General features: G+C 40.1%; 1 protein-coding gene across 1 annotated transcript in view; it reads left to right on the top strand.

Moving 5' to 3' along the window:
* Positions 1 to 793: 793 nt before the first annotated feature.
* Positions 794 to 21,127, top strand: part of TACR3 (tachykinin receptor 3) — a 58,296-nt gene continuing 37,962 nt past the window's right edge. The window contains exon 1 of the mRNA XM_067568214.1: positions 794 to 1,269. Within this exon, the coding sequence (XP_067424315.1) occupies positions 794 to 1,269 (476 nt within the window). The remainder of the gene's footprint in view (positions 1,270 to 21,127) is intronic.

Below are 21,127 nucleotides of genomic sequence, written 5' to 3'. Positions count from 1 at the left end.
GTCAAATAAAAACTTAGTGGAGGAGGAAAAAAAAGAGACAGGGGCATAAAAAGAGGATTCCAATAAATTGTTCTAAGGAAGGTGTTAATAAAAATCAAGGATGTAACCGATGTCCAGCAATGCTGCCTGCTAGACAGGCTATTGCCTCTAACAGAATGCCCAGCATGTTTTCAGAGAATGCTCTGAAAGAACACAGAATGGAAGTGACAATATATTGTGTCATTAGCATCTGAGTCTTGGAATGTTCAACTGATTCAAATAACACACAGCCGTACAAAGCCGGGGATAGGAGTATTAAGAAAACAAGCATGAGCATAAAAGGAGGGAGAAAGGAACGGGGGGGAAGAGAGAGAGAGGATCCGTTCTCCTTGTGACTTCCCTCACATCTACTGAAAGTGGATGCTGCTGAAAATGAATGAAAGCTGGGAGGGAAGGAGGGAGAGCAGAGAGAAAAATGTGTTATCACCCCGCTCCCTTTATGACGCTGGAAACACACAATCCTATAAAAGGCGCCTCAGCTCCTGATCCCCTTCTCCTTCTGAAAGCAAAGAGAGAGCTTGCTGCACAGAGAGAGAAGGGGATAGCGTGTACTACTCACAAGCAGCAGTTCTCCTGGTGCTTTATGGTTTAAACAGCATAGCCACATGTGGCATCATTCAAGCCTGTTCTGATCCCTCTCCCCTCTCTCTCCTTTCCCCTAAGCAGTTCTCGTTTTGTTGACCAACTTTCTTTTTGGGGGGAGGGTCGTGAGGGAGACTTTTTCCATTGCTGGGAAGAGAGAAGGACTTTCAAGATGACTTCTATACCTTCATCCAATTGGAGTGCAAATGAGAGCAGCTGCTGGAACACGAGCTTTGCTGGACCAGGTGGTAACTGGGGGCCACCTCTGGGAGCTCAGGCTGGTAACGTCTTCTCCCCTATAGCACCCTCAATAGCTAACTTCTCCAACCAATTTGTGCAGCCCTCCTGGCGCATTGCCCTGTGGTCTCTGGCTTATGGCGGGGTGGTGGCGGTGGCCGTCTTTGGCAACCTGATTGTCATCTGGATCATCTTGGCACACAAGCGTATGAGGACGGTGACCAACTATTTCCTGGTGAACCTGGCCTTCTCGGATGCCTCCATGGCTGCTTTCAACACCCTCATCAACTTCATCTATGCCCTGCACAACGAGTGGTACTTTGGGGAAGCTTACTGCCGCTTCCACAACTTCTTCCCCATCACTGCAGTCTTCGCCAGCATCTACTCCATGACAGCGATCGCCGTGGACAGGTGAGAGAAGGGAAGGGTCAGGTGGAGATGATAGGGTGGAGACAGAATCTTTCTGCTGAAAAATCCCTACAGGAGAAAGCCAGACAGGTGAGGGAGTACTGTGTGGAAATCCCCCTGCAGTTCTTCTGTCTGACAGATCAGCTACTGACTTACCACTGTGCCTTTTCAAAACCTCTCCCTAATGCTCATTTCAACTCTTTTTTCTTCTATCTGTTTGGCCTCTTTCAGCCTCATCATTCTTCCCCCCCTCTCCCTCAGTCTTTCTTTCTCAACAGCTTTTCCCTGTGTGATGAATTCAGCAGTTGTATTTGCTCCCATCCTTTCAATAGCAATTGTGCTATGCCAGCTCCTGTTCTGGGTGTTGCTCTTAACCCCGGAACATGCTCCATCCATATAATCCATGCCATTGTCCTAAATCCTGCTGCTTCTAAGTCTATACTAATAACGTGACTAGAGGAAGCATTTCAAATTTCCCTCCTCTTTATATTTCTGCAGCTGGCAGTCGGAGAGAAGGATGTATCCCAGAGAAGCATTTGCCTCTTCTTTGCTTCCTCAGCAGAGGGAAAGCAACCTCAGACTCTCTTGTCAATAACTCCCCTAGCAGAAAGCTTCTTTCAGCTTTGCCCTTCCTGATCTTAGCTAATGAGACAATTTTTACATTGCCATTTGTGTATACCAATAGGTGTGGCTACAGCAGGTATTATATGTTTAATCAAGTACGATTTCCCTCTGAATAATCAGAGCAAGGAAATCTGCGATCATGAAAGAAAACCGGACAGGAGCAATGTTTCATCCTGGTGTTCTTCATGGTAATGGTCTGGGACTGATACAATGGCTCCTATTGGCAAGAGAGATGTGACCATCAAATCTCTCACAAAAATGTTTCACTAGTTTGATCTTGCAATAGTCAGGGAACAGTATGTGGTTCTCCCCTAGTGAAGCACTCCTTTTTTCCTGATCACTTTCACATACACTGTGTTGAAAGAGAGACTCAGCACTTTCTTCATAAGCCCAAGCAATTTAGTTTACATTCAGAAAAACGGACGGCTTCAGACTGTGGATCTGCCACAATATGTAGTGTAGTTATTTCTAAGACTCTTTACGTGTTTTTTGTTATTGCAGTGGTTTTGAAATTACTTTTTAATGCTAGACAGTACATCAGATTAAAATCATAGCGTGCGGTTTAGCTCACTTAGCTTGCTAGAATTTATAAAACTTTGGGGTGACAATTTTTAAAAAGGTTCAGTCAATCAGATGAAGCTTTAAAAATTTCTCGTAAATAAGTGCAAAGACAGCAAAATATGCTGCAGCAATTTTCTTTCTACACAGCAGAAGATCATAATGCTTCTTTATTAGTTCTACTAAATTGTAAGACGGATGGCTGAATTCTCAGCCGTGAATTCTCAAACTTAAGCTAGGTACAGCTGACAGGGCAGAGGGAAAAGTGGTTCTAAGCCACATTTCCACTTCTTCTGCTCTTGGGGCCAATGAGGGCCATTTTACCAGCCCCATATTACCAGTGCACATTGTTCTCTGGTTTTGCTCCTGCTATTGACTCACTTTACCCTCACCTCCAACACACACCCCTCTGCTGAAGGGGAGTTAGAGAGCAGGTGGAATAAAGCCAGGTATGTCATCCTTCTGACAACTTAGCAAACTCCCCAGCTGCCTAGTTAAGGCTAATATAACATCTTCAGTGCTGCAAAGGTCTTTAGTGGGTACTGAGGATCTGGCCCCAAGATTTTATTCATATCTATCCAGCTGCTTTTATGTGCATTTTTTTAGAGAAAAATTTGAGGTATTGCATTACACCAAATATTGCTAATTATTCTAGGAGATTGGAATCAAAGATGAAGTTGTTTTGTGTTGCAAAGTCCCCAAGGAAGAGAGATTGGTGTATTTCTGGATTGAGTGAAAAACCACCTGTCCCTCTCCCTGTTCCACTCATCTACCTAAAGCATACCTGCTGGATCTAAAACTTATCTGAAATGTTTGACTTTGTTTTAACAGGTTGAAAGGCAGGTAAGTGTTGTAAATTTACTAGATGCTATTTTTCCTTCTGACTTGTTTCTGAACAAGTGACTGGGCTCAGAGATCAGAACCAGAGCTTGTCACAGGAAGACATCTCCCTCCCACAAAGACACCTGCACCCAGAAATAAAAAACAAAAAAACCCACATTCAATCCATCTTTTTCAGGGGTGGGGGGCTGTTGCAATGAACTGTGCAGCAAGAAAAGTCCTTTTCTTGCCAGGGTCTAAACAAATATTTAGCTCCCTGCAGGGTTTATCAAGAGTCTTTTAAAACAAAAATCTCCCCTTTCTGAGGATCAAGCAGGAGATCAGCTGCCACGGTTTCCTGAGTCTTGTCTCTATTAGACTCCCACTGCATCCTTTCTTCTTCTTTTATACCCAGCAGCTGGGCCAGACACCCAACTGCACGTGATCTGTACCTTTTAACCCTTTCCCACATGCTTCTCATTGGGATTCCCAGCTAAACTGTTTCCCTAGGTGGATCCAAGGCCCAACCCTCCTGGGAATTTCATGGGACCCAGATAGATTGCACATCCATCAAAGGAAGATGTCACTTCCCTAGAGAAGAGATACAACATTGGCTTATTGATTGTTTTCATTAAAGATCTCATCATGTTTCTGCAAGAGCCAGACGTTGCTTCTGGTATCCTGGTCAAATTTTAACTCAAGCAACTAAATTCTGCCAAGCTAACATATCCAGTTGATAATGTTGGAAGTATTTATTCTTCACTTCCTGTCTTAAACTGATGTGTAAGTGCTGATAAACAGATGACTCCTGTTTATGCACATATACATATGTTTATGCACATATACATATGTTTATGCACATATACTATGCATTTCAGTGGTGGGTGAAGTGATTTGTTTCTCATGCCTACCTCACAGCAGTGCTACAATTCTTAGTCCATTACATGCTTGATTTCCCCATGTGAAAGGTACTATGGAAATGCAAATGTTAATGTTACTATTATTTTATTTATAAATCACTTCCGTGTAGCCTGTCGGCACATAGGAAACAGCACAGAATTTAAATACAATATAAGAAAACAATGTTAAGAAAAAAATTTTAAGAGCCATATGCCACACCATCAAATTTAAAACACTAGGGGAAATGCTACCAAAGGACTGGCATTAATTAATGCACCTCTGCAAAAGAAGCTGTTATATCCCAAATGATTAGAAGTTCTTAAAATCAAGGTTATGAGACTCAATAAAAAAAGTACATGCCTATAACTAAGTTGCATTGATTGTGTCTATTCATACTCATGCAGTACAGGTTATTCTTCACTGTCCCAGATATCATTAACTATCAGGAAGAGCACTGATCAAAGTCTCAGGTGGTGTGGATTTCCTTCAGTACCTCTAGGACTCTATCGTGTGACTGAGGGCTCATTCACACTTACCGCGTGATTCGGCGGCAGTCGACGGGAGTTACGCAAACTATGCAGAGTAGTTTGCGTAACTCATGTCGATTGCTTCTGCGTACTGTTCACATTGCGTTGAGCCGATGGGAACAGCGGCTCCCTTTAGCTCAGCGCTACGCTACTTGAGGGGGTGGACTCATTCAGTCGACTTCCGGATCGATTAAGCGGGTCTCGCTGACCACTCAATCGATCCTGAAAGATCGATCTGGCAGCGGCGATTTTGCTGCCACCAGTGTAAACATAGCCTCAGTAAAATATCTAGTCTTCTCCCACAGCCATCATGCAGGTTTGTAAGAACATCATGGTGAAGTTTATCTGAATTTATTTTCTCATCTACTTGTCCTTTTTCAGGTTGTTTAGGAACCTCAGAGTTTTCCAAAGGTAAAGCAGTAAGGGGCTGCTTTAGCACCAGACTGAGTGATTAGCTTTTTATATGCAGTATTCCTTGGAGGGAAGCTGTGCCAGCTAGACAGTTTGCTCTCTGCTTTACTCTCTGGATTTGGAGTAGCTTTCCAGGAACCAAGCACTTGTGTGCAGGCTAAGATGTCTTGAGAGTTATTTGCTTGTGTGCTATTTGTGATGTCTCTGTTCCAGGACTGATATATGTGTGTGAATAAAGCAAGTTACGTTTAGGATATAGCCAGACTCTGCATCACTGATTTCTCCTTCACTGGAAAGCCAACCTGCAAGGCCCCAGAATTTGCTACTACTCAGCAGAGGGGCAACACTGGCATCAGAAGCAGGATACTTGTATTGGAAAGAGAGGCAAATATATGTCTTATGCCAGGAACAGGAAATTCTCTTATGAATTTTTAAAAAATGAAACTGATTTAATAAACATTAAGGGCCAAATTCTGCCTCCCATTACTCATGTGAGCTAGTACTTGTAAAAGTTGCACTTTTTCTCAGTACAGCTGATTGAAGAATAAAAAATTGTGCAGTGTAAGGATGGCAGAATCTAACAAAGTTACGAGAGTTTTCTAGTTTCAGGCACTTCTTTTGCCAGGGAGCTGTCAGTGTAGCTTATAATCGATTCATTGGTGTAGGCTCCTTTTAGTAAAAAAAACTTTGAAGTGGTTACAATTTATTGCTTCAATCATCCATTAATGTTTTATAATTAACTTCCATTCAGATGACTCTCAATGGGAAATCCATAATTTTTTTAATTAAAACTTGGTCTTATCCCAACATCCCACTATGGTTTCAATAACAGGTTTTCCCCTGCCGTTTTCGTGTTTCTGGTAAAGGAAATTAAGACTCCCAGAGAAATAAAATACACAAAATTGAAAACAAATATCTTCACTTTCATGCTGACTTTCCTAGTCTGAAGATTCAGGTTGTTACTCTTTTTTTTAACTCACTCCATCATGCCTACATGGGGAAGAGTTCACTCACCACAGGAGCCCTTCCTCATGGCCAGGCATGGCATTTCAGTTCTCTCTCCACATAGCATCCCCTGCTGACATTGTCACAGTTGTCTCTCTCTCTTCCCAAAACTCAGCCCTCCGGCCAAAGCATGATTTAATCCACTCCTTTTGGGGTTACAAAATCCAATAGAACAACTGTCCAAAAGCCATCTCTGGACAGTGTTCGATCCCAGCTCAGGGCTCTATGCCACTATGCAAGTGGCTAGCAGAGGAACCCAGCCTACCCGCTACCCTGGGTTCCAACTCAGGGAACCTATAACCAGCAATCCAGGTCCTCATTCCTCATCTCTGTTTCCCTAGGCTCCTTCCTGTCAAGCCTCCCTATCTCCTTCTACCTAGTTCCGGGTTTGCCCCAGGAACTTACTCGGCTCCCCAAGTCTATTTCATCCCCTCTGAGCTTCTTACCAGACTGTTTAAAGTGCCCAGGACAGGCACTCAGGGCTGATTCTCTGCCGGAATTTCCTCCTTGTCACTGACCCACCCTCATCCCAGGAACTGACTGCTATAACTTTTAATGTTTTACTGGCAACGTGGTTTTGTAATTATAAAACCTTTTATTTTTTTATTTTGAGTGCTGTGTGTTTTACAAACTGTTTGTACTGAGCTGATTTATTATGCATTTTATTTATTTTTTGAGGTGCCATATTGTGCTTGTAAAATTTGAGCCACCAAGTACAATATTTGCAACACAGCTGCCTTAATTTGTGTGTTGGTAAAAACTTTTTACAGTTAAAGTGTATTTAAAGTTCCTTTTATTAAAAGTTTAGAAAAACAGAAGTGCAAGTGTGTGTGTCGGGGGAGGAAGTAACCAATTAGCCGTGTAAGATTATTTTAAGGTACAGGCTAACAGCAACGTTTTTTAACAGTTTAATTAGGGATTCACAACAGCTATGATTAGCAGGTGCTCTGCCCTGCTCCAGGGTCAGTTGGGTTTTTTTTTTTACTATTTTTTTGCATTGTTGATTTCATTTTTTTTAATTTTATTTTTAGACTGAATTTCTTCTTCTAAGGTTCTTTTATTTTGCCTGTCCTCTCGGAGCGTTTTTTGAAGGGAGTTCAGTTGGTTCTGTACCCCTGTGGAAGATGCCTTTTTTATTGGCCTGATTTAATTTTTTATTTAGGGAGTCTATTAACTCCTGATCTGTTACATGCTTTTTTTAAAAGTCAAATTGCAGCTGCATCCTTTTAAACATTTTATGTTTGCCGAAACTCTGGTACAGTATGAGCTCCTATACCAGGGAGGCAGCAAAGGAGAGGGTTTAACACAGTGAAGCCCCCTCTGTGCACTCAATTTTGTTAAGAAAATTTGCCTGCACAGATTCCCCGGGTTCCTATGTGTAAACAGCATGCAGTGCAAACTCCTAACATGCTGGCAGCATAGGCTTCACACACTTCGCATGCAGTGCAAGCTCCTAACTTGCGAGTGGGGACTTGCCTACTTCAAACCTCAACATGCAGTGCGGACTCCTAAAGTGTGAGTGGCAGTGACCGTCACGTAGTACGAGGTCCTTCGTGTGGTGACTGGAAATATTGGCGCAGCTACAATGCCCTGCCCATGGCAATTTTTCAAAACAAGGTACCTTTCTTCAATGGTGTGCACGCCAGATTTGCAATAACTGAGATGTATGCCAATATTCCCCCTTTCGCAATTCTCCACCAAAAATGTTATACTTATAAAATAAACAGCAGGATCTTATTCAGGGGGACAAGGCAATATGCCACGTTTCTTGTGAATACAAAATTTTTAAAAAGCAATTGCCTACACACACACACAAAGTTCTACAGAGATGGAGTATAGTTACTAGCCTCACTTGCTTGTGTTAGTTCACTGGCCAGGTGGCTAAGCACGAGGGAGGGAACAGGAGTCTGTTGGTGCACTGATGCTCCAGGAGGATGATTGTAGAACCAAACCCAAAGTCCTTATCTTTTTTCCCCTTTCATAGGAGTAAGCTTTTATACCATTTTATGCGTTTTGCTTTGTCATGCTGCATTTGTGTTTTGGTGTGATTATTAATCACCCATATTTTGCAAGCATGACCATTGTTGTTATTTATTATAGTTTATTTTGTTTTCATTTTTTGAGGTGGATTTTAGGGTTATTAGGGTGGGCATTTTTTAGCCGTTTGGGTTGTAAAAGTTGTTATTTTTTTTTTTTTTTAATATTTGAGGCTGGCGCCTTTTTTGTTATTTTTGGGTTTTTTATATATATATACATATTATTTATTTATATATTAATTTTTAATATTTATTTAAAATTTGTAACTGGAAGACAAGTTTTTTTTAGAAATAACATTTTTCTTTTTAAAATATTTATTATTATAAAATATTTTTATTTAACATTTAATTTTTTGTTTTAGAACATTTGCTGATGTTACTTTAAGCAGTGATCTTAAAACATGTACTTTAACAATTGCAATAGTTTCACAGAATGATCTTTGGTAACTTTACAAACAGGATAATAAATGACCAGATCTTAGTTTCAGACAACTTATTAATAGTGAACAAATCACCCTACATACCCAAAATACAAAGCCTCACAGAAACTGCTGTGGTGGTTTGTCACATACTAAAAGAATAAGGGTATTTCACATAGAATCAATATAACAGAATCAAGCTTTGGGCCTACATACTCAATATTTTCTTTTTCCTCTGTTGCTTCACCCTTCTCTTGCTGAGCAAATTTATCTAACACTCTATTTGAACATATTAATGTTCCATACTTCACTGCCTTTGCTTGTAAACTAATTACACAGTGTTAGAGTTCTTTGTTTGCTCCATAAAAATAGTCTGTTGCTCTTGGTAACTGGAAAGCTTGTTTCTTTCCAGTAAATCTACACTCCTTTTACAATCAGGCCCATTCTGAAGCCCTCATTTACGCAAAAATGCTATTGCCTTCATTAGAGAGACAAAGTGAGTGAGGTAATATCTTCTATTGGACCAACTTTTGTTGGTGAGAGAGTAAAGCTATTTAATACCTCTTCCTCCTGAGAGCTCTGTGTAGCTCGAAAGCTTGTCTCTCTTACCAACAGTAGCTGGTCCAATAAAAGATATTACCTCAGACACCTTGTGTCGCTAATATCCTGATGAGTACTACAATAATACTGCATACATTGAGAGTTTTGCCTGAATAAAACCCGAAGAATCAGGGTTTGTGTTTTCCCAGTTTTGTGTAGTTGGCTAGGTGTATGGCTTCCAGTGATTTATGGATTATGTCTGATGGTGTGATGGCATCCCAATAGGCCTGGCTTCTGAAAAACCTTCCTCCTAAATAGTGCATTCAAGAGTACTGGTTGCTTTGAGAGAAACACACACACACAAATCCTTGAGTTCATAGTTTTTGATATTTTAAGATTAATCATCTTGATCTGTGAATTCCAAAAGGCCACTATATTCAGTAATGGTTTATTTTCTAGTTAAGTGAGTTTGGGAATATCCATGCCAGAATTTACTTCTGAAGTGAAAACATAACTGATTTTATACGGAAGTTTAATTCAGTATGTTTCTTTCTATGTGCAACAACTTGAACACTCATTTCTTTTGCTAAAAATACTGATATCTTAATTCTCATAGCCTGGCTAGCTGGGCTAATTCAGGGCATCTTAAAATAAGTCATACTGTAAAAGCATCATAGCTAGAAATTAATCTGCAGATGCTACAGGTAAAACCTTCTCAGGCTCCAAACTTTAAAAAAAGGGGTCACTACATACCTACCCTAACAAATTACCCCATTGAAATTGGAATCCTTCATATCAGGAACGTTTTGTACTTGGTGAGGTGTGCTCTCCACAGATAGCAGTAATGAATCAAGGACTTTCAATTTCTTATTTTCATTTTCCTTGTTGATAACATCAGATTCATACCATATACCCAATATGTAACAGGGTCAGCCATTGTCTATTAGTATTTTCAAAGCATTCAGTTCATGATTCAGCTTTGTTTCATCGTAAGTCTAATCATGGGATATTACATATATATGTATACATTTCCATGTTTCACTAATCATGTTTTATTTTTCACTTTATCTACTTTGAAAAGTTCAGACCCAAAATGGAATCTACTCAGAATAGTTATTTATTCTGAAATATACCAACCCTCCACAACAAAGTTAGCAGTGTAAAGGGTATTTCTTTCCAGGAAGGCAATCTGCTAACAAATCTAGGATGCAAATTCTATGTGTGATTGTTGGCAATTCCTGGCCCCACTTCTCTAACTATTCGTGAATGTGAATTACCCTTTCTGTCATGTCTGCCTGTTTGACTTATTCCTGTGAGCAAGTAAAAGAAATTCTGCACTTTGACATCTGTATTCAGAGAATATCAGAATACCCAGATAGTTAATTTCTTCAGATAGGTCAAAGTTAGGTCTCTTGCTTTGAATATCACTTAAATATATTCTCCTCTGAGAATTTTATCACAACAACAAAAATAATCACATAATAAAAATGCACTTGCATAGTGCAATTCCTCCTGAATATCTCTAGCCACTTTGTAAATATTAATAGTTTATGGATTAAGCAGTCCAGCATCCCAGTGAGATCAGTTAGCATTCCCCCCCCCCCACCCCCATTTCACAGATGGTGATGGTAAAGCATAGAGAAATCAAGGACTTCTTTTTCAAACGTCCTTTACTTTTGACTGTCTCAATTTTTGGGTGCCAATGTGAGACACATAGGGCTTGATTTTCAGCACTGCTGACTATCCACATCACCCAATTGACTTCATGGTATAGAGTTGTCTTAGCCTGGACACTCAAAAGTAAAGACATCCAAAAGTCGCGGACATTTTCAAAACTGAGACCTAAGTGCATTGGGCATGGTCACATAGGAAATATGTAGCAGAGTCAGAAATAGAACCAAGGGCTCATGGATCCCATTCCTCTGGTTTAAATAAAAAAGACCATCATTCTTCACTTTCCTGAGACCACCACACTCACCTCCTCACTTTTTTTCATTCTTCATCTTCCTGCTTCATTCTCTCAATATATGGCACCAGATCCTTAGCTAGCATAAATTGGAATAACTTTACTGAAGCCAGTGGAAATGCACCAATTTACAACAGCTGAGGATCTAGCTTTGTTAGTAGCAATGCAGCTCTCAAAGTCATTTTCCTGTTAATTGTTCTACTTTTAGCTCCTGGTTTAGATTACTTCTGTTCTACTTTTAGATCGTATTGTTTACAATTTAACACCCCTAATTTCTGCAGAGCTATCAAACTAAAAAATCCATTAGCCTTCATGAACAAAATCCAGATAATTTTTTGTTAGATAATTAGGTTGGGTTTTGTCCTCAAAAGTCTTCACTTGCTTTTGAAAGAGGAAATAATTTACAAGTAGAATGGCAAAGTATAATTAATATATTAGATCCTGTGTAAATGGAAAATACAATTTCTTTTCATAAGCCTAGACTACAGTAGAAAAATATTGTCATATATACCGTACTATTTTGAAGGTCATTTAAGACAGCTGATTTATTTTCCCCAAAAAACAAGTATGGTTAATTTTTGTACATTCTAGTCTTGATCTTCCGGGGGAGAGGTGCTGATGAACACCTATAGCTATCAAATTTTTCACAACTTTACATCATTTTCATGAGATTTAGGTGGATTCAACATTTAAGGTTCTGGTCCAGCTTCCAATAAAGCCAATGGAATTTGCTTCCAATCAGTTTTAACAGGAATTGGATTGTGCTGGAATTATTAATAATATTTGAAATTATTAATATGGGAAACCACCACACACACTAAGTTAACGATAAATTCCTTTATTAAATCCAAAGGATAAATGGTACTTATATATTTGCTCTAAACAGGCCTAAAAAAAGCCTAAATAGTGAGCATTTACTACATCCAAACGGTAACAGAACATTTATAAGCATTTAATCAAAATACTAACCAACGGGCTAAACCCAGGGGTGCTTAGACCCATATTGGTCAGCACCAGTGTGATCAGGCAGGTATTAGCAATGAACCCTTTAAGAGTTTCCTTTCTATATCCTTTAACAAACGACGTCATTGCAAATTACAGATTTTAGCTAAAAACCAGTGTGAGACAGTTCATCCATATTTCCAGTCTTAAGATTTAAATCCTCCTTTCTCCTCAGGCCTTTCCTCCCCTCTATCTTGCTGCCCAACAGTTTTTCATTGCATCTGGGTTCATATAGAATTTAACACTGGTGGGTGGATTGGGAAGGGCTTTAGCAGCTCATTTTAAGACAGATTCTCTTTGTTTTATTCAAAACCATTTGCAGTCATTCCTATCCGTCAGAGGCCTTCTTTTTAGAAACTTCCTTTTATCTCATTAGTTATTCTTTGAACCAGACATCCTCCCTACTTTGTTTCTGCTGCCTTATGACTTATTATTTTCAAGACCTTCCTTCTATTTGCTAATCAGGGCCTTTCTTTACGACATATATATTTTCTTAGCCAAAGTTAAGCTAACCCTAATTCTTTAATTTCATATTTATCCTACAGGTTGGGATGTAAATTATACATCATTGGTATTCTGCTCCCAATAAAATTGTTCAAAATTTGCATGAGATTTGCACTAATGTGATGGGGCTGGAAATGAATAGTATATAAAAAATTTGTTGAAATAACGTATTAATACTAGAAATTTGCCAAAATAGCAAATTTTTATTGAATCAAGGTTCAGATATTGACTACCTCCAAAGTTTAGAGGTTGATACTTTATGCTTATCCCTAACAAATATACATAATGAAACACAAACAATATATAAACCATAGTGGGATCAGGAGGGTCAGAAAAAGGAAGAGCTCTCCTCAGTCCTTCTTTAGCTGGGAAGGCTGATTCTACTTGATTCTTTCAACAGCACCCTTCTGGGTGGTCTTCCTATTTCAAAAGGAATCTCTTTAATCTGAGGAACACTCATGTTTAAGGCTATGTAATACATTACCAGGGACATATTGCAAATCAGTATATCCTGGAATGAAAGCAAAGGCACAAGGAAAGTCCAACTCTTTGTGAGGAAAATTGACACTTTTCCACAACTAGCTATTTTCCCTCATTTTTGAGATTGGAGGGTGAGAGAAAGATCACCTTTAGTATCAGAGATGAAATCTGCTTTTCTGCCAAGGTCCCTGAAAGGTCAGTTTTTCAATCCAATTTTAGTTTTGCCTAGGATTGCCTTATAAAGACTTTTTTAAACTTCTCTGCAATGGCTGTGAGAGAAGCAATGACAATGTTCTTTGTTTCCACGATAGTATCCGCAAAGTCTCATTTAATGGATTTGTTTCAAGAGATGAACAGCCTGGTTATTCCAACCTCCTTTCACTTGGGGGCTGCAGACATTTCTAGAAACCTTACAGATACAACCCAGAAACTAAAGCTAAAGGCGGGTAGGGGTGAACTGCAGCAGCCTATTTATTAAATGGTGTTTCTAAAACAGGCTTAGGATCAGCCTATTTCGGAAACTGCCTTACTCTCCATGCCACATTACCTTAGCTGCACCCACTGAGGTACTCCAGCTGGAGCCCCCTCAACACAAAAGAGAGAGCTGCCAATAGAATGTTCTGGGAGAGGCCCTCAATGAAAGTACTAGCTGTCCCACCTGGTCCAGAATAGCCAAGATTTGGTGATTTTCAGAGCAAGGCCCATCTATTTACACAGGCATCTAGAGAAGGAGAGACATGATAGGAGCTGAGGGAGGGAGGTGTTGGTTTGGGGGTGGAGAGTAGCTGCTGACTTTACTATTGATTCTATTTTTAAATTTGACAAAAGGTACCAAGAGCCTGATCCAAATCTCACTAAAGTCAGCGGAAAAACTCCCATTGACTCCAATGGGCCATAGCCTCACAATACAGGGATAGCTTTTCAGCTGGTTTGAACGGCATAGCTCCAATGATATTAATGGAGCTGTGCCCATGTACATCAGCTGAAGATGTGACCCACTGGTTTTAGGTGAAATACTGAAAAAAATACTCCTTTAATGTTTTTTTAACACATACATTTCATATGTTACAGACCTACAGTAAAACGCATTATAACATTTATGAGTTACATTTTGTAAATTAAATGTTCATATTAGAGAGCTCACCAGTGTCACTCACATGTGCCCAAATACAACTCTAAACAAGGGCTGCTATTAAAAAAAAACCCACACACATTTTCACAGTCACAAAACCCAGTTGCATTGCGTCTATAACTGGTTATTGTCCTGTTCAGATAACTACTTATGGAGAGAATATGCAGCTAAGAAATTAAAGGAGCTAGTGATGAGTTTCTGTACAAAAAGTAAACCATGGACAAAATTAATCCCTTGTGTAACTCCACTGTCGTCAGTGGAGATACACAGAGAAGAATTCAGCCCAGAGTCTTTGGCCTGGGTGTGGAAAATTAAGAATTCATGTTACCAGGGTCCCACCTGACCAAAGCTGCAGCTCTAACTTCTCTTGAAGCAGGTGGTCCCTAGTGTGGTGGAAATGTTCACAAACTTTGAAACAGCATTATCCTTTCTTTTAATTTAGCTTTGGTGATAAAGGAAGATGCATCCAATTTCCTTGCCCAGCTTCTGGCCTGTTCCCTGGCTCCTAAAATGCAAATAGGGTCCAGGCCAGATTCAATGGTGCCAGTAAGGTGACAAACATCCTCCATACCATGTGTCCAGGGGTTCTGCACATAAAGGGGAACTCACACACCAACCTAGAAGGCACATAGGCCACATAGAATGACAAATCATAAGTGAACATCGATTATAATTAGGAACATTTTACTTCACCTACAGAACTTTGTTCATTTAGATTGTGGTTTTCAAAGGCATCGAAGGGATGCACAACTCCCACTGACTTTCAGTGGGGGATCTATCATAGAGCTGGTTGGGAAAAGCTTCTCCCCCACCCACCCACCCACCCACACACACCAAGAAAAACATTTTTTTTCCTAATCATATGAAACAAAATAATAAAAAATCCAAAAAACATATTCCCTTTTCCATTGCCAAGAAGTATAAAATATTCAATTTTTGGTTTCTGATAAACCCTGACCCACCCCCTCACCCCCCAGAAATGCAAATTTTTAAACCAAAACATATGCATTCACAAATTTCTGGTTTCATCAAAAACCCCATTTTCCATCCAAAAAAGAGTTTCAACTGAAAGTTTTTGACCAGGTCTAACTTAGCTCCCTCATGTGCTTTCGAAAAGCTCATCTTTCCTGATTTCTTGGTTCCTTCCGCCTCCAAAAGTCATTCTTTTAAAAACCTCAAATATCCATTTTTGCTTAAAGACCTGGTTTTATACTAGCTTGTTCTTCCCCCATTGTGTCCAAGTACTGAACATATGACATTTGTCACATGTTGATTTAGTACCAAAGCAATACCTTGGCCCTATGGCATTAGTTATGATGCTATCATTTCAAATCCCAGTCCTTGAACTCAGAAGTTATTCCTTGATTTTTAGGGGTTGAATTTAGACCCTTCAAGCTATTTAAACATATGGTGTTGAAACTTTGGTCGCTATAACAGATTATCACTTAATCCCCTTAAAAGGTATTAGTTATTAGGCATTAGAAATTTTGGAACAAGCAGTTTTGCATATAGAAGAGAGCTTTTCATTTTTAATATACTCCATGTTAATATCTATCTCTGCATGAATTCTATTCCTGACAAACCACTTGAGGTATATATGTGTAATGAACCCCTGTTAGCTGTTGTTTGTTCCTGCCTAACTCACCTCCAGCTGCTTTCCAGTAGTATAATTTAGGTCCCAATTTCATGCAGTCTTCTATAGCATCACCTATTCCATAGGGACACTTTTTCCCTTTAATTCACAGTATGGTGAACTGAGGTCCAGGGAAGTGTCTATGGACCACAGCTAAGTGGAAGTACCTAAAAATCCTCAGATACATAGAAGTGCTAGAGGTTATGGCCAGTTACAGAAGTGATTTGGTAGCATTAGAACAATGCAGGTGCAGTGAAGATAGGCATTTGTGTTCATCACCTGTATAGCCTCTGAATCTGCAGGGTCTGGAAGATACTGGGTCAGGGTGGTGCAGGACATGACGACAATGGCTAAGCATTGCTGCCATTGGCAGAGGGGGCTTGAGAAATAGAGGATGGCTGTGAAAGAGCAGGCGAAGGTTATGTATAAAAAGAATAGCCACATAAAGAATAAAGAATAGCCACATAAAAATCTTCTGCAACAATAAATGCGGATAGGGGCTAGGAATCAAATTTTAGTTACCTTTCATCATAATTGTATTCATATGTGAGTACATAGAAGCAGCACTGTCACTTCCATTATATCTTTTATTCAAATATGTTGTATGTAGAGGAGTTGTGGAGCAGGGACATTGTAGTCAGAAATTTTTTGTTAAACTGTAAGAAATGTGCATGTGCAATGTGCTGGTGCATTTCTCTCTCCTGTAATGTTGCAAGAAGACATTTCTTTTAGAGTTCTCTACAGTGACATTTCCAAAGAGATGGATGGAGAGAAGCTGCTGTTTCCCAAACTTGCTATTTTCAAGTTACAGTTAATGGGTAATTAGTTTTATTTGTCTCGACTGTAACACAATTGTACACAAAGATGTAATTGCCTGATCTCTACATTGATGAAAGTAAACAACAGTGTTGCTTTCCACTAACTGATGGAATTAGTGTTAATAATATTGTGCTAGCCAAGGTCACTGTGTGCCAGAGAAAGACACTGGTATAAAATGTTGTAGGGATTTATTGTTTTTTCTGTGATTTCCCAACTAGATCAGAGAACCCAGATGAAAATCATCTTCTCGCTGTCTGTGTAGCAATTTTATTGGGAGTCTCATGAAATTTAATTTGGTGTTTTTTTTATAGCCCCTGCCTTGTGATTATATGAGTACCTCAGGTTTCATTTAAAAGTAAGATTCTAGCCCTCATAGTTGCAGACAAAAACAAATATGAAAGTCAAAATATCAAAATAGTGTTCTCTCTCTGAAAACAAGTGAAATAAGCTTCTGCTGATCTTCCTCCTCACATGGTATTCGGATCAGCCATTGCTGACACAGGAGAAAAAATTGTGTCTTGTTCTATGTGAGCTTTGTGAACTCAAAATGTGCCTGCAAACTGATTCATTGATAACTAGATAGTTAGCTGGGCAAAAACAACATAATTTGTTTTCTTCTTTATTTTGCATTGAACAAGACTGTTTTTTCTCGTCTGTTTCACATAGGTCATCTACTTGATCACATATAGTGAGGAAAGTGAGGCTGCCCCGCCAATCTTTGCAGACATATAGACAATTTTTATAATAGTCCCTTCCTCCAAATTTCCCTATCTGAAGCAGGAAACATCTGACAAGTTCAAACCAAATGTTGAACTAAGAAGTTCAAATCTGACAGTGCCACAGTATCAATTTCATTTTCTCAGTGACTTTACTTATAGTATAATGGGTAACAATTGCAAGGTGCATTTTGGATTTCCCACACATTTCATTCTAAAATGATACATTTCGGTCTTCTTGGAACAAGAATGCAGAATCGTGGGGCTTTTCTTCCTGAATACTTTTTTTCCAGTTCAGTTATGTACATGTACTCCTCAAGGATCTGCCAGCCAGAAGCTGATACTATGGCACTTTCTTTTGAAAACACATGTGTAGGTGATAATTTAAAAAAAAAAAATTATTTCAAATGTGAACATTTCCAGTCCTCTTCCTGAAGAAGTAAAATAAACCCCCACTCCATGTTTATCTCCTGGCCTATGATAGATTGAGTTTAATACAAAACTCTTTAGCTTTTGGACAGAGATTGACTCAACTGATGTCTAAAGTTTGGTTTCTAAATCCACATTTAGGTACCAAAAGAGAAGTGGCCTATATTTCAAAGGTGCTGACCACCGACAGCTGTTGTGGGCCTCAGTAGGATTTGTTGATGCTCTGGAGTGGTAATAGAGTTCCTGGTCTTCCACAGTTACCAGAGGGGACTAAGATACGGATCAGCAGGGAGCTTAAACATAGGAACTTTTTTGTTAGAGAGTTCTCGGTGCTGCTTAAAGCATGGATCTTTGTGTCTATGTCCTTATACCACCTGGTTTCAGAAGTGAGTGAATCCCTCTCTCTAAAGAAGGAGTAAAGGAAAGATGAGACCCCCAGACTGCCAGATTAGTGAAAATAGAAAATCAGGGAGGAGACTTGTGAAAGCTGCAGCAGGAAGGAGGCAGAACCTTGTCCCTGCACAGCAATGGAGCGCATAGAACAAATGGCCCTGTGAGAGAAGTCTGATTTTGGCAACTCAGCCAGCTGAGATCCATCGATTTGAGCAATTCTAGATGACTTCTGGTTTAATAGAGAAAGCACAAGAATACCAGGTAAATGCCCTGATATTTACTATGGATGATGCTGCTGCTGCTTTTATCCTGTGCATGCTACTCCTCACTGGAGGATCATAATGCCACTATATAAAGCCACACCCACATCTTGAATACTGCGTGCAGTTCTGGCTGCCCAATCTCAAAAAAGGATATATTAGAATTGAAAAAAGTACAGAGAAGGGCAACAAGCATAATAAGGGGTATGGAATAACTTCCTTCTGAGAGACGAGAAGGCATGGGACTGCTCAGCTTAGAAAAGAGGTAACTAAGGGGGACATATGATGGAGGTCTATAAAATCATGAATGGCATGGAGAAAGTAAAGAAGGAAATGTTATTTCCCCTTCACATAACACCAGAACTAGTGGTCACCCAATGAAACTAATAGGCAGCAGGTTTAAAACAAACATAAGAAAGTACTTCTTCACACAACATACTGTCAGCCTTATTGCCAGGAGATGTTGTGAAGGTCAAAAGTATAACTGAGTTCCTGGAAGATAGGTCCATTCTCCATGAACCCATGCTCTGGGTGTCCCTAAGCCTTTGACTGCCAGAAACTGGGACTGGACAATAGGGGATGGATCCCTCGATCAATTGTCTTGTTCACTTCATTCCCCCTGAAGCATCTGGCACCAGCCACTGTTGAAAGACAGGATTCTGGGCTAGATGGACTTTTGGTCTGACCCAGTATGGCCATTCTGATGTTATTTTCTTATGAGGAAAAGAACAAACACTCCAAAGTGAAAGAGGCATTTGATTCCCATTTCATAGGCAGACAGAATATTATATCTGAAAGAGCCAAATTTAGTAGGAGGTGCCAGGGACAAGGGAAAAGTCTCAGACTCTTATTAACGTAGTACATAGTTTTGCTGATTATTCCAAATATGGAATAGAAGAACTAATAAGAGACACCAGTTCATGCTAGCAAAAGTAAGAATCCAAGAAGCCATAAAGAAATAGCTTTGTGACTTACATGCTAGCAGTATATGGGGAAAGTACTTCAAACAGTAATGAGAAAAAGACACAGATGTGAAAGGAGCAGGCAGACCAGATTTACACCACAAGAACACTGCACAACTAGAAAACAGGAGACCAAAGAACCTTGATAGGAGGGAAGCTTGGAAAAGCTATTGAAGATGTGGCAAGACACAGCTTGCAACTATGTCCAGCTAACATGCATGGCAACCACCTATGCATGGAGATGACACAAAATAGAACATTTTGCAATAGCATGCAGGTCAACAAGAGTAGTGGAAACAGAGAGTGTTATCAGATAACAACGAGTTCATACTTCTAGGGGCTATATCCTCAATAGAACAGAGAATACCTTGGTATACAGTCATGAATCTAAATGGTTGAAACCTTAAATTTAAAATTGATACAAGAACAGCAGTCACATATCCAAAAAAAGATTATAATTGATTCCAGGATGGAGAGCCGTAAAGACTGGCGCGGATACACAATCACTGAAATCTCCAGTGATTGTGTATCCACGCCATGCTGTTTATTTATGTTCCCTCCACTAACACCTTTATAGTCCTGTGCAGCAAAACTGTGTAGTATTCCTTGGGTTTCCAGCCCTTTCTCCAGGCCTGAGAGGAGCAAAGATCTCTTTTCTCTGAGATCTCTGTGAGCCCAGTTCCCCTATATCCCTCACTTTTCTTGTGCCTTTTTTAAAATCAGTCTTGGGCTAATTGTCTCTTTAATTCACCCAGGCTCCCCATCTAATTAGATAATTAGCTTCAATTACCACTGTCAGCCTTCTCCAGGGGAACTAATTGGTGTCAGAGTGCAGGCTCACTTGTTAACTCCTTGCACTCTGTCACTAGCTAGCTAGAAACATGACATTGTATGTTTGTGGCAAGTTCCTTGGGAAACTGGAGACAGGACAGAAAGTTCTTCAACAATTAATATGTAATATAAGGACTGATAACTCCCCTACTAGGGTTGCCAACCGTGCAAATGTAAGGGGACTAGTGGCCCCTTACAGAAACTTAGTGGGGTTTTTTGGTTGGCCATCTCCCATTACCAAAAGAAAGGGGAAGGGCTGATGAGAAATCAGGACCCTGAGACTGAGAGTCCCCAGGGCCAATGAGGAGAGGCCAATGCTCCAGGTCAGCCTGATTGACAGGGCAGGCAGGACAGTGAGTGAGTCTGGAGGCCAGATAAACAGCCTGAGCAGAGCAGCAGTAGCCAGAACCAGAGGAGCAGCTCAGAATGCTGAGCTGATCTGGAGGCAGAGTGGAGCCAACTGCAGTGAGCAGCTGGGAAAAGTGAGAGGGACCCTGAGCAGAGGGCCCAGTGCAGGGAAATGCAAGACCTCTTGGCCGGGGGTAAGACAGAGTTGGAGGGGTATCATAACCCCAAAGGGAGGGCCAATGCTGAGAAGAAGGGTCCTGACATCTAGAGCCTAAGGGCATATGGCCACCCCCAGAGCAAATGTCCAAGTCGCTGCATCCCTGCAGCATAGCCAGAGCCTAGTAAGGAGGCCTGGGACATGTGAGGAACAGACTGCGATCTTCCCTTACCTTCCAGAGACAGCTGTTTGTGGTTTCTCCCTGCCCACAGAGTGGGGTTATGTCTTTTCCTTTAACCTTTCCCATTTTTTCCTTATTTTTTAAATTGGTTGCTCTTTAATAAATTGTGTTTGCTTGGAACTATATGCAATGATCAGTGGGTCGGGGAA

This window comes from Emydura macquarii, unplaced genomic scaffold (genome assembly GCF_026122565.2).
Source record: "Emydura macquarii macquarii isolate MOO-44397 ecotype Brisbane River unplaced genomic scaffold, CSIRO-AGI_Emac_v2 contig_2863, whole genome shotgun sequence".
In the NCBI taxonomy this organism is placed as follows: domain Eukaryota; kingdom Metazoa; phylum Chordata; order Testudines; family Chelidae; genus Emydura; species Emydura macquarii.
This window is presented reverse-complemented; position numbering and strand designations above follow the sequence as displayed.